The sequence below is a fragment of the Artemia sp. Qi Xiang Cuo genome, chromosome 7, assembly GCF_049724085.1.
Source record: "Artemia sp. Qi Xiang Cuo chromosome 7, ASM4972408v1, whole genome shotgun sequence".
NCBI lineage: Eukaryota > Metazoa > Arthropoda > Branchiopoda > Anostraca > Artemiidae > Artemia > Artemia sp. Qi Xiang Cuo.
Genome location: NC_142800.1, coordinates 4,080,520 through 4,094,168, shown reverse-complemented (window position 1 = coordinate 4,094,168; position 13,649 = coordinate 4,080,520). Strand labels below are relative to the sequence as shown.

At 42.0% G+C, this 13,649-nt stretch overlaps 3 protein-coding genes across 3 annotated transcripts; all 3 read right to left on the bottom strand.

Moving 5' to 3' along the window:
• Positions 1 to 1,333: 1,333 nt before the first annotated feature.
• LOC148949880 (uncharacterized) lies at positions 1,334 to 2,076 on the bottom strand. Its single transcript, XM_089091572.1, has 2 exons — positions 1,967 to 2,076; positions 1,334 to 1,847 (listed from the first exon to the last, which is right to left on the bottom strand). Exons 1-2 carry the CDS (start codon positions 2,074 to 2,076, stop codon positions 1,334 to 1,336), a joined length of 624 nt encoding a protein of 207 aa, XP_088947698.1.
• Positions 2,077 to 2,083: 7 nt separating this feature from the next.
• On the bottom strand, positions 2,084 to 2,866 carry LOC148949879 (uncharacterized). The gene has a single exon (XM_089091570.1). The coding sequence runs from the start codon at positions 2,864 to 2,866 to the stop codon at positions 2,084 to 2,086; it is 783 nt and encodes a 260-aa protein (XP_088947696.1).
• A 339-nt stretch (positions 2,867 to 3,205) lies between these two features.
• Positions 3,206 to 3,868, bottom strand: LOC148949878 (protein CFDP2-like). Its single transcript, XM_089091569.1, has one exon. It carries the CDS (start codon positions 3,866 to 3,868, stop codon positions 3,206 to 3,208), a length of 663 nt encoding a protein of 220 aa, XP_088947695.1.
• Between the last annotated feature and the right edge of the window lie 9,781 nt (positions 3,869 to 13,649).

Here is a 13,649-nt window from a genome sequence, read left to right as displayed (position 1 = left end):
GTGACAAATCTATATTTCTCCTATATGAACAACTACGTGAAACTTGGTTGTTTTTCTCTGGGAAGGTTTGGTTTTCATAATCTCTGGCTATCAGAATGTTATGTTTAATACATTTTTGTTTTCTTGTAGCAGTGGTACGCGCAACTTAAGAAAAGGGGGCGTATACCCTTTAAACAATTCTGTTCGTTTTAAGTTTCAATGTTGCTCCTTACTTTCAGTTGAAAAAACTTGTTTTTGTTTTAATAATAAATAATGAATGAACAGAAAATGCCTTTGACAATATTGTATTTGTGTACTTTGCCATCAATTACACAACAAAAATGAAAATTCTGGTTTTTAAAAATTTTAAGGAGCATATTTTATACCAATCGTGTTCATACTAGGTCATTCTGTTTACGCAAGAAGGAATCTGGATGGCACAGAAACTAAACCAATAAGTTGAGCCGGAAACAGTCGCTTATGTAGGAAGCCGTCGATGTCCATAAACCTTTGGTTTTAAGTAAGAATTAAATAAAAAAAAAAGACAAGTTTTTGAAACTGGAAGTAAGGAGCAACATTAAAATTTAAGCGAACAGATATTATAAAGGGGCTGCCCCCTCTTCAACACCTTGCTCTTTACGCTTAAGTTTTTTAGTACTTTTAAAAAAGCTTTTTTATTGTTCTAATTAAGCGACCCTTGTGCTTCAGGAGTCGTTCTGAAATAATTGGGACAAAATACAAACTTTAGCGTCCCAATGTCATGCGTTCCTCCTTCCAATGTCATGGAAGGGTGAAACATTCCTTCTTTAACTGAGTAATTTCCCTGTAAAAATTCATATTTCTTTTGTAGGTGCCTCGAGATGATTTGGATCAACAGAGGATGGGAAGTATCAAGTCGTTCACTTGACTTACTTTGACTTAACGCTCTTACTCAGGAGGGTCGCCAGCGTAGAGGGAACTGGTTGACAGAGCTGTCAGTCTTCTCCAAGCAGCCCTCTCCAGGGCTAAGGATGGGTCCTCATTTGGGTCGATGTTGTGGTTAAAGAGGTGTTGATTTATAACATCAGCCCATCTGATGCGCGGCCTCCCTCGAGGATGTTTCCAAACAATCGAGGGATTGAAGTCCGATATGATCCTTGCAGGGGTAGTTGGTGAGAGTTGGAGTAAGTGGCTGAACCCTCTTAGAGAACGAGCTTCTACTTGGGTGGAGAGGTTTGCTAACTTGAAGGTCCTCAGGACCTTAGTATTACGGATATTGTCATACCATTTGAAGCCTTTAACTCGACACATGTGTGTAGTTTGGATGGCAGACCTTTCTTAGCTGGGTTTGGGTTATCGGCCACGTCTCAGAAGATTAAAACATGATGCTTGAGACTGTGGCGTTGTAGATACAGACTTTTGTAAGGCGACTAATTTGCGGTTTGTGGAAGACTGCTCTCAGGAGCCATCCGAATACAGAGTTTGCCTTGGCTGATCTGGCTGAGATTTTGGCGTCAAGTGTGCCATTTGATGATATAATTGATCCGAGATAAGTGAACTGCCTTACCACGTCAACAGCTTGGCCATTGATTGCAAAAGTTAAGGATGATGCCGATGGGGTCTTTTCTATGGGAATGATCTTCGTTTTCTTCCAGTTGATTTGCAGCCAAACTCCGGAGGCAGTGGAGGTGAGAGTCTCGAGTGCAGACTTAATTTGGTATAGATTTTCACTGAGGACGGCTACATCGTCGGCAAAGTCAACATCAGACAAAGTCCTCCCGGCATAACTTATGCCAAAAGGGTGGACACGGTGTGTCTCGCTCAAAATGTGGTCGATGACGCAGTTAAACAGCTCAGGTGGAGCAGCGCATCCTTGCCGTACACCATTTCTGTTGGGGAAGGAAGAAGAAAGCTTCCCTTTAACAAGGACGGCGCTTTATGTGCTGCTGTAGAGTTATTTAAAGTGGCTGACTATCTTTGTTAGTAGGCCCGCAGCTTACAGGATTACCCAAAGGGTCTGACTGTCAACAGTGTCAAAGGCCGAACGAAAGTCAATGAAAGCTGTATAAGCTTTCTTATTGAATTCCAGTGTCTTCTCAACGATCTGTCTGATCGCATGAATCAGTTAAGTTGTCGATATTCCTGGCATGAATCCGGCTTGTTGGGGGCGGCGCAAAGCACGTAGGAAACTTATGGCACGTTTCAACAGTAGCATTCCAAATAGCTTCCCGGGAATAGAGAGTAGAGTGATGGCACGGTAGTTGCTGAAATCCCTCTTGCTGCCCCTGCGCTCAAACACTGGCACGATGATTCCTTTCTTCCAGTCTGACAGTATAACTTTGGTGCGCCAGATTACGCTGAACACCATCCGCGGCCAAATTATCATTGCAGGGCCGCCCGTAGTGAGTAGCTCTAAAGCGATGCCACAGGTGCCAGCAGCTGTTTTCAGTTTTCTCACTGCTGATTTAATCTCCTCAGGAGAAAATTCGGCGCCGTCGGAGGCAGAGATAGCTTCTTCAGCAGCGGCAACTAGACCTGGGTCAATACAGTCGTGCCGATCTGAGTTTAGCAGCTTATTCAAGTGTTTCTCCCAGAGACCAACCGATGGAGACTGATCGTATATAGTTTCCCCATTCACTGCTTTCAGGCTTGTGGACGCCATGGCATGTTGACCAGACAGCTCGCGCAGGATCTTGAATGTTGCGCCTATGTCTTTCTTTTGGGCAGCTTGCTCGAGCTCAGCGGCTTTACCCGCAATGAAGTCTTTCTTGTCCTTGTGAAGCAAGGAGTTGCGTTGCTTTTCGAGCTGTCTGTAGAGTGTCATATCTTCTCGTAACCTCGCTCGCCGTCTCTGCGCAATTATTTCAAACGTCTGGTTGCTAATCCACTCTTTCTTCTTCCGCGGCATCGAGTCTACAACTTCGGTAGCTGCTCTGAGAATATTATCTTTGAAATTGGTTCATGCTGACTCGCTTTCTGAACACAGCTGGAGAGCCTCGAAGTATTTAGAGACTCGACCAAATACCGCTCGTGAACCAAGTTATCTTGCTTCAGTCGAGAGGTGTCTATGTTCTTGGTGGATGAGGAGTTACTCTTACTGGCCCTCATCCGGAGTTTTATCCTTGTAGAGACGAGACGATGGTTGGCATTGCCGAGCTCGGCACCTCTGTATGAGCGGTAGTTCTGGACAGACCAAAGCCAGCGTCTTTGAAAAATTATGTAGTCAATCATCTTTTTTGTCCTGCCATCATTGCTGTACCATCTTTGCAATGTCTTTTCTCACAAACCAAGTATTTGTGACTGATAGAGCGTGGGTAATGTAGCAATTGAGCTGTGGCTCACCATTATCATTCAGAACGTCAACTGTCACAGGTCCTACAGCAGCATCGTACGGAACAGACCTGTTAGCCACAGCAGCGTTAAAATCTCCTAGGACTAGGAGGTAGTCGTGTGGAGGTACGGAGGAGAGCTCAGAGGACAGTACCGCATAGGAGTCGCCCTTATCTTCATCTTTGGCCTCGTTTGTCGGTGCAGAGCAGGTAAGAACAGTTAACTTCCCGTGCTTGTCGTCGATTCTCGCTCTCAGTAGACGTGGTGAGATAGGCGTAAATGACAATAGGGCTTTCAGAGCGATACTGTTGAGAACAAGGCTGACTCCCTTTCTTCTTTGGGGTCCACCAGACCAAAGAAGTGTCCGCCCTTCTCCAATATCTCCTTCGTCGCTTCCTGTAAGGTGAGTTTCTGTTATTCCTGTGACCGTCACTTTGTATCTTCTTAGTTCATTTGCTAAAAGAAGCTTATAACCAGGCTGGTTCAGCGTCAGGACATTCCAGGTGGCGACATTAATGCTACCTTGGTCAACGATATTCAAAGGGGTATCTCCTTGGGCAGGCAAGGGTTCAATTGGCATATTAGGTGGGGTATCTGAGGCTGTATATCCATTTCCTATCGTAGCAAGTAATTTCAGGTGGAGGTTTGCTACCCCAACGGGCCCTTGGAGCAAGTTGTTTTCGGGGGGCTAGCCGGATATCCAGAGGCTCGTGAAGTCAGCTCTGCATGCACCATGTTGCATGGGAGCAGACTTTGGACGAGCACTATTACCTCCAAGTCATCCACGTTGCCCCTTTTGCCTGAAGTTGATGTTTGTTTTCCCATTCTTCTTCTGCTTAGGTTTTTGGACACTGGGAAGCATAAGGAGGCTTCACAATTATCTGGTAAGCTTTTTCTTTGTCTTTTCAAATATTGTAAGACTGAATAGTTTTTTAAAGGAATATTTTAAACATAATTATTGTAATTAAACATAATTTTGTTGAATAAGTACTTGAAATAGTTTGGATGTTTTTTTTTATTGACAAAGGGATTTCTATTTCCTCAGTAAATTCATTTTTTTATCATCCTTTTTCTATCCTTCTTCTTTTTCTGTTGGATACTTTCTATTCTGTTTTATAGATTGTGTCTTTCTCTTGACTTACTTGACTTAAGGCTCCTGCCGAGGGTTCGGCGTAGAGAACGATGAGACTAGGCGCCTCCAGGTTGACCTATCGCTTGCCAGGATTGCGGATTCTTTCACCGGGATGTGGGCTTGGGTGAGGAATTCATCGGCTCTGTCTTTCCACCTAGTGTGTGGGCGTCCCCTGGGTCGTTTCTATCCGTGTAGGGTGGGATCAAAGTCAAATGCGACCTGTGCCGGGGCGTCTCGTGGCATGCGAAGGAGGTGGCCGTACCACCCAACAGTACGCTGGGAAAGCTGCGTTGAGAAAGGAGTTTGAGCCGTACGTGATAGGAGAGTCTGGTTGCTAACGAAGTGAGTCCAGTGAAGTCTTTCGATTCTTCAGAGATGTTTCGTCTGAGTGACATCGACGGCCCTGAGGATAGATTTGGCAGCTGGTCACGTCTCCGCTCCATACAGCAGGATGGTGCTGACTGACACATTGTAGATGCGCATTTTGGTAAAGCGGCTTATGTTTGGCTTTCGCCATATGCTGCTAAGCCTCCCAACAAGTGCTGAAGCCTTGGCAATTCGAGATGTAAGCTTTTTTGTGATCAAGCCATCATTCGACAGAATAGATCCCAGGTAAGTGAAGTCTTCAACCACATCTACTCGGTTGCTTCTGATATTGACTTCCTTTACATTAGAACAGGACATGGGGGATTCAAGGAGCATAACTTTGGTTTTCTGCCAGTTGATTTTCAGTCCAACTGTCGAGGCTTTTTCTGAGAGCACATGAAGAGCTTTGGTGATCTTTTTGACGGTGCTCGCACCTAGCGCTATGTTATCAGTAAAGTCAGCATCAGAGAGTACCCGGTCTCCAAACTGAAGACTGAATTGAAAGCGATTCATCGTGCTGGCCATAACATGGTCTATGACGCAGTTGAAAAGCTCGGGAGCGGCGGCACAACCTTGCCGGACGCCAGTCTTCACCGGGAATGTGGGACTGAGTCTTCCATTGACCTGCACGTAGCTTTCTGTATCCTCATACAGCTTTTCAAAAAGTGAGCAATATTTATTGCGTAGACCCATAGTTCTTAGTATCTGCCAAAGTGAACAGCGATCAACAGAATCAAAGGCAGCCTTAAAGTCCACGAATGCGATGTACGCTTTTTGATGGAGCTCCCGCGTCTTCTCGATCAACTGGCGCATAGTAAACATTTGCTCCGTCATCAACCAGCCGGGCATGAATCCGGCTTGCTGGACTCTTCTCTTTCTATGCACAAAGGTGGAACACCTGTCCAGGAGTGACATGGCGAAGAGTTTACCAGAAACGGAGAGAAGCGTGATCCCACGATAGTTAGAGCAGATTTGACGGCTGCCCTTACGTTTCCAGAGCGGCAATATGATGCCAGCACGCCAGTCATTCGGTATGCTTTCCGTCGTCCATACAGCAGAGAAGATTATCTGGAGCCACAGAATCATCGCTGCACCCCCATACTTGAGGAGTTCTGCAGAAATACCTCAGACGCCGGGGGCTCGATTATTATTTAACCGTTTTACAGCATTTTGGATCTCAAAGGTGGTAAACGGTTGCGATACGAGGTAGGAAGTAGCCTCGGGTGTGGTCATTGCTGCTTCAATCAGATCAGGGTCGGGATGAGCAACTGCCTCGGCATTCAGAAGCTTTGAGAAGTGACTGCTCCAGGCAGAGAGTTGGCCTGCATCGTCATCCGGCGTGCTTCCGTCAGCAGAAAAAACACGGCTCACGGTGGAAGTCTTCCCTTCCGTCAGCTCGCGGAGGTGTTTGTAGAGGGAGCAGGTGTCTCCTTTTCTCGAGGCATCTTCAAGATCGCTGGCTTTCTTGTCGACAAAGGTCTTCCTATTACTGTGCAGTAGGCTATTGCGCAGGCCAGTGAGTCGTCTGTTCTCTGGCATATTCTTTGCTAAACGGGCCTTCCGGCGCAGCTTGATTACAGACAGAGTTTCCTGGGATACCCAGGGTTTATTCTTGCGTCTGCTGCGGCCAATGGTACTGCCAGCAGAATCGAGTATGTTATCTTTGAAAGACTTCCAGGCTACTTCAGGGTCGTCCAGAACTTGGAGGCAGCTAAACCGGTTAGAGATATCGAGAGCATACTTTTGTTGCATCTGAGATGCAGCCAGACTACTCAGATCGAGCTTGGGAGGCCGTCTTTCTTGTCCCTTTGCTCTCAGGCGTAGCCTGAGTGTGGCGACTACCATCCTATGGTCTGTGTTTCCAAGCTCGGCCGACCTATAAGTCCGGCAAATTGTTATCGACGAGCGCCAGCGACCCGAGATCATAACATAATCGATCATCTTCTTTGTCTGGCCGTCATTACTATACCAAGTGTATTTGTGTATATCTCGTCTCTGAAAGAGCGTGTTTGATATGACCTGATTATGCATATTGCAGAGCTCGAGTAGTCTTTGTCCGTTGTCATTCAGTGGATCGGGAGTCACTGGCCCGAGAACACTTCTCCACACGCCCTCCCTGTCATTTACCGTCGTGGTAAGGTTTCCCAGTAGAATGCCAATGTCGTGGGGTGGGACTCTAGACAGGATCACTGAGAGCTCCGCATAGAACCGATCCTTCACTTCTGCAGGGCTAGGATTGGTGGGAGCATAGCATACAATAATTGTCCACTTTCCATGCTTGTGCTGGAGCTGAGCCATCAGTATTCTATCTGAAATTTGTTTATAGGAGAGAAGGCATCTCTTGGCTCTAGCATTCAGCGCGAGGCCTACACCATTTGTCTTGCTTTTTGGGTCACCAGACCAGATCAGGTGATATCCTTCACCAATATCCTTGGACTCTCTTCCGACAAGGCGGGTTTCCGTTAGGCCAGCCACAGCTATATTGAAGCGTTTTAGCTCATAGGCAAGCATTGACTTAGCTCCAGGAAAGTTGAGTGTGAGTGCGTTCCAGGTGGCGAGTCGTATTCCACCTTGGTCAATAAGGTTCATTCAATGGTCCGAAATCGGTCCAGGGACATGCTGGAGTCGTGGAAGGCAAAGGGGGGGTAGGCCATCCGAGCCAGCATCATTGTTTTTAGTTGCGGTAAAAATTTTCAGGTGGAGGGTTGAAAGCCCAACCGAGCCTAGGCCAGGAATCTAATTAGAGCTAGGACTTGCGTAGATACTGAAAGTCCCTGGGGTGGGCTCCACCCACCTCATAAGGTTGAGGCTGCCCATTAACATGGAGCGTTTAGTTAGGGAAAACCCCATATCCAGAGGCACGTGGTCAGCAGACATAGTCTGCCTCATTCCGGACGTGAATGAAAAAATTCCGGACGTGGACTTCTAAATTGAGAAGAAGACTAACTCAAGTTGCACCTCCCCAACAAAACTACCCAACAAAATTCTAAGGCTAGTTTTCCACCCCTAAATAAAAAAAATACTAGTTCTATTGAGTCAATTGGTCGATTTTAAAAATTTGTGTGGGAGACAGGGGGCACTAGTCAAGATTTTTCCCCGGGTAGAGAGGCCCAAACTGCCGCTGACGTAAGCGCTGTATTGGGTGCAAAATAGAGACCATTAGACTAGTCATTTTTACCCTGTTACAGAATAAGACGAGTTTATTATGAAGACGAGTTAATTTTGACGAGTTTAATAACATGGACTTTAAATCACACTATTGAATCGAGATCATTTATGCCGAGTTCACCGTACGCGCGAATTTCGATCGAAAAGTTAACTGGAAATCAGTCTTTAAAGTTTCAAGTTTCTTAAATTCTTATTTGTGATTTTTTAATTGTGTCTTTACATTTTTATTTTGCTCCCCTTTAAAATTAGGAAAATTGGGCTTAGGCCCTTTTTGCAAAAGACCACTGGAGTTCGCAATAGCTTAGGTAGGCTAAAAAAGGAAACTTTCCAGGAGTAAAACGCCTGGACAGATTTTGGATACGAGTAAATAGTTGTAAAATTCCTCAAATTAAATCCATATAATTTCTAACTGCTGAAATTCAAAAATTAATTGATAAGATAATAATTTAAATTTTTTTTAAACTGGGTTCACCGTCAGCACTAATAAAGAAAAGAACAACCGGTGCCAGTGTTAGAACGCAAATTATGAAATATTTCCCTTTGTGGGGCAAAACAGAAACTTTCAAAAATCGTGCTATTTCATAGGCTTGCGATAAAGGCAGAAAACAGAAAACCAAATAATTTTGTATTCAGAAGTAGACTTTCAAGTGTATAAAACCTCAGGTGTTATAGAAACCATTTATTGGGTTACGAACGATGCCAATTACGAGCCGTACCAGCTGATTGGTTGACGCGCAAGGGCAGTGGTTCGAGTTCTCATGCCGCTGATTCGTTTGGTTTGAAATGGGAGTCACTGGTGTGAATCTGTAAACTCAGCCAAGACGATATGGCTCCAAACGGGTACCTGCAGAAATCGGGGGGTGGGGTGGGGGGGGGGCGGGGTCCCCCCTAGAGGGACTCTGGGTGGGAAGAGGGCTTAGGCCCATCTTCTTTTAGTTAACAAAATTTTGAAATACAAATATTAAACATCGGTTTTTGATATTACCAACTTTTTTTCGGGGGTTTCGACCCCTTTGGTAGCATCTGAGAAGTAGCTTTGGATCCCAGGCTTCCCAAAAGTTAAAGCTTACGAGAATAATCAAACAGTGTCAATAAAGTCGTTCATCCGGTATGATTTACCTCGAGACAGTAAGTCGTAACTACGACTTCCACAGTACCTCGAGAATGAAAAGGTTTACTTATTCGCATTTGCTTTTAACAATAGAATTTGCAGTTCAAGTGTTTTGAAAGACAATATGTAAATAAAGCACTAGCAAATGCAAACTGGTTGGATTTTTTGCACAGTAGAATATGCTCAGCTCAGCTCTAGTTCAAACTTAGCATAAAGACGGGGGATGTTGAGGGAGCAGTAGCCTCCTTCATATGCAAGATAATTTTCGTTCTTGTTAAGTTATGATGTTGTTCTCTACTTTCATTTAAAATACTTATTTTTTAATTCAATCCAACATAAAATAATAAAAAAATTACAATGAAGAATGAAGCCGAACATAAACCAACAAAAAAAAAACACAAATAAGCAGGGCTGTCACTTTGTGCCACGATTTTTACGATGCCATTAAAATTCTTTGTTCGTTTCAATAAAGACCACGAAAACACTGAAATGTCTTCTACAGAAATTTTGAACTTGGTCGGTAAACGCAGCAGTTTTACCGACTCCTGCCGTGATTTTATAGATGGTGCCATAACTTTCCATTTGGTTAAATAAACAACATTAAAATAGTCACATGATATGTAGCGAAATCTAAATCTTAGCTGGTAAATACAGCTGTTTTACCGACTCGTGCAGTGATTTTACGTATTGTATTCGAAACGGACATTACTCTAATTCATGACAAAAACAGTCGGTAAAAATGACCAGCCAGTCGGTAAATATCTTGCCCCCCGCCTCCCACTAACATTTTGGCTTTTAACGACACTGCAAATAAGGGGGTTTGGCGCTCTCCTTAAGCCCCAAAAGACGAGTGTCACTGTACTCTATTTAAAATTAATTTTAATTTTTATAATTTGAATCTTATATATATTTCTTTATATAAATTTTAATTTCAATAAAAAACTTTATATAATTTATTTATATAGTTTATTTTATGATAATAGTAAAACCCAAATACGACCCAAACATCCAGATACTCTTTTTTCCACAAATCAGTCTATTTGTGTTAGTCAATCTATTTTTGTTAGTCTATTATCCAATAAATTTCCGTCAATGTTTTCTCCTTTTTTATCTGTTCCTTCTACAATTTTTATAGATTTTCCAATTTATGGAAAATCAATTGGCTAAAATAATCTTTCGATTTAAATTATTTATTTAATTTCAGCAAAGCGTAAAACCACTCTAGACTTTCCAATGGTTTGAGGGATGACATCATCACACTTACAGCAGTACCTGTGGTTATTTTCGTAAAACCACTCTAGACTTTCCAAGGGTTTGAGGGATGACATCATCACACTTACATCAGTACCTGTGGTAATTTTCGTAAAACCCCTCTAGAATTTCCAAGGGTTTGAGGGATGACATCATCACACTTACAGCAGTACCTGTGGTAATTTTCGTAAAACCACTCTAGACTTTCTAAGGGTTTGAGGGATGACATCATCTCACTTACAGCATACCTGTGGTAATTTTCGTAATTCTCGTAAAACCACTTTAGACTTTACAAGGGTTCGAGGGATGACATCATCACACTTACAGCAGTACCTGTGGTAATTTTCGTAAAACCACTCTAGAATTTCCAATGGTTTGAGGGATGACATCATCACACTTACAGCAGTACCTGTGGTTATTTTCGTAAAACCACTCTAGAATTTCCAAGGGTTTGAGGGATGACATCATCACACTTACATCAGTACCTGTGGTAATTTTCGTAAAACCACTCTAGAATTTCCAAGGGTTTGAGGGATGACATCATCACACTTACAGCAGTACCTGTAGTAATTTTCGTAAAACCACTCTAGACTTTCCAAGGGTTTGAGGGATGACATCATCACACTTACAGCAGTACCTGTGGTAATTTTCGTCTTATTTTGAAACACCTTTCTTTAGAACGTATAGAAAACATTAGGCAGTGTGGCATTGTGGTCATGGAAAAAATACTTTTACTTTAATCAATCGATTTAGTTTTTAGTCACCAGGAAAGAGGAGCAAAAACTGTCACAGCCCCCGGATACAAAAAAAAACCTTATGCCTCTCTCAACTGCCCTTGTATTATAGAAGTGAAAAACAATCGATTGTTTTACTTTTATGCGTCGTATGTTGTTAACATGGGCAACAAGTATAAGTAAAGTTGATCCTATATCTGTTTTTTTTTTACAATCTTTGTGTCTCAATTAACAATGATGGATATGTTGTTAGTCCTAGTAATTTCCTCATTTTATTTTCAGCTTTGACGTATTTGCTGTACCTTAAATGCTTCAAGCGAGGGATATTCAGGGATTACCTCTGCTTGGAGGCTATTCCAAGGGGCGACAGATCGTCGGGCGAAGCTCATTTTAGGTATTTCTGACGTAATGTACCCTCCTCAATGTTGTCCTGTCTGGCTGTGTAGTGGCAAGTTGCCCTTAAAGACTTTGCTCTTTCAGGAACGAGCTTCAATAATCCTTCACATGCGGGGGGGGGGGGCATGTATATATGTAAATGATAGACATACTTATCACACCAAAAGAACATTATATCAACCGCAGGGGTTCACCATCAGGGTTTCCCGGAGTTGCTGCCAAGCTGCGCTCCATATTGAGCAAGTTGGTGACGAGTGACATGGCTTTTTGGAGACCGGCAAAAAGAAGGTATGTGAATTACATGACTGGTCCGATGCACACATGAACAGAGGCAAGATAAACTCGTTATGGAGAAGGATTTTGCATCTTCTAGCTTTCAGGAGCAAGAGGATCTCATTTAGCTGAGGTACTCAGCTTACATGGGATCTAAAGAAAAGTGGAGTCCAAAAAGTCGTAGTGTATCTAATTTTTTTATTGCCATTCCTTTGAATATTTTTACGGATGAGTCTTCACGTTTTGCGCCATGGTAATGTATTACTGAGGTTAAAGATACACTGAAGCTGATAAGCTACACATCCACCCACCCACATCTCAGTAATTTCGAATCGGCTTGAATTTTTTCTGGGGTTCTCTGGGTTCTTCGTCCTTTGTTATGGAGATCATTGTCGTTGCATCATTAACAAAGTGGCGGGGTCTTTTAACATGGTGATCACCTAGGTCGTTGATGAACACAAGGAAAAGAGCTGGCCTAAACATACTTCCTTGGGGTACTCCTGGATTTTCTTTTGAAACGAAACCGAAAAGAACAAATCATAATAAATGTTGACAAAGAAAGTCAGCAAGCACCTCAAGTAGCCGACCATCGACTCCATATGCTTTTCTAGTAGTACTTCATAATATTCCACTTTTCCAGTAGTATTCCATTGTGCTACTACTACTACTTCTGATACCGTCATCACGACTATCCCTATCAAGACTATTACTCCCACGAATACTCCAACTACTACAAACACTCTTACCATAACTGCTTCAGGAGCAACACTTCTACTACATCAACTTATTTCTGAGCTACTCCCACCATGACTTCTCCTTTTGTTTTTAGAGTAGCAAATATGATGTTCTTGCCTTCAGGAGAGCTTAAGGTTGGCAGCAACGCCAAAATTATTTGTGGTAATTTATGTTCGTTTTATTTTCGTTTTGGGTTTCATTTATATTACTTTTTTTCCTTTCACGTACTACTTCTTCAACGAATTGCTCTCTGCTCTTTTTCATTTTGTAGCCTAAATATAAAAAAAAAGACTTTCCGAAAAAGAAGTTTCTCAAAGAAAAGTAAACGCCATATTAAACTTAAGATCAGAAGAAATAGAAACCTACAATAACTGAAACTAAAAAAAAACAGAAATTACTATTAAGGAATAAATAATTCCAAAACGAACATAAATTAAATAAACAATCATAGAAAAAAAAACATACAACAGGTACCAACATAAATGAATAAACAAGTATCAATTTGAACGAGTAAAGCCTAAATTTAATATGCAATTCAAGCTTTAAACCAACAAAATTCTTTTGCTATTGAAGTATAAATGAAACCCAAAACGAACAGAAATTGAATACACAAGTCTTAGCAAACAAACATACAATAGGTAGGCTACTAATATAAATGAATAAATAAATCTTAAAACGAGTAAAACATAAAATGAATATGTAAATCAAGCTTGAAACGAACAAAAATCACTACAAACCAGAGTTTGGGTATTGTCTCCTTCTCTCACTGTAAAAGTCTAAAACCTACTGCGTCATTGGCCCTTTACTGAAAACTATCTGTGTCTTGAACAGTCTTGGAAAATACAAATAAAATCAAACTGAATATTTGATATATAATTATAACAATCCTTGAAAGATCATCAGTTCCAAATTTATTTCGCTGTAATTTATGCTCATTTTCAATGCTGTAATAACTGGAAAAGAAAGTATTTGTAATGTAATTCGTTTTCAATGAAGCGACAATGACGCAGTAGGCTTTAGACTTTTCCAGTTAGGGAAGGGGGCAGTATCCAAACTCTTTTTTTGTAGTGAAACACATACTTCATTTATACTTCATTTCAATCAATCAATCAATCATCAACCAATCAATCAATTTATTAATGCTAAAAAAAACAATTACAAACGTAAGGTTTTTACACGCCCAAGAAGCTCAGCT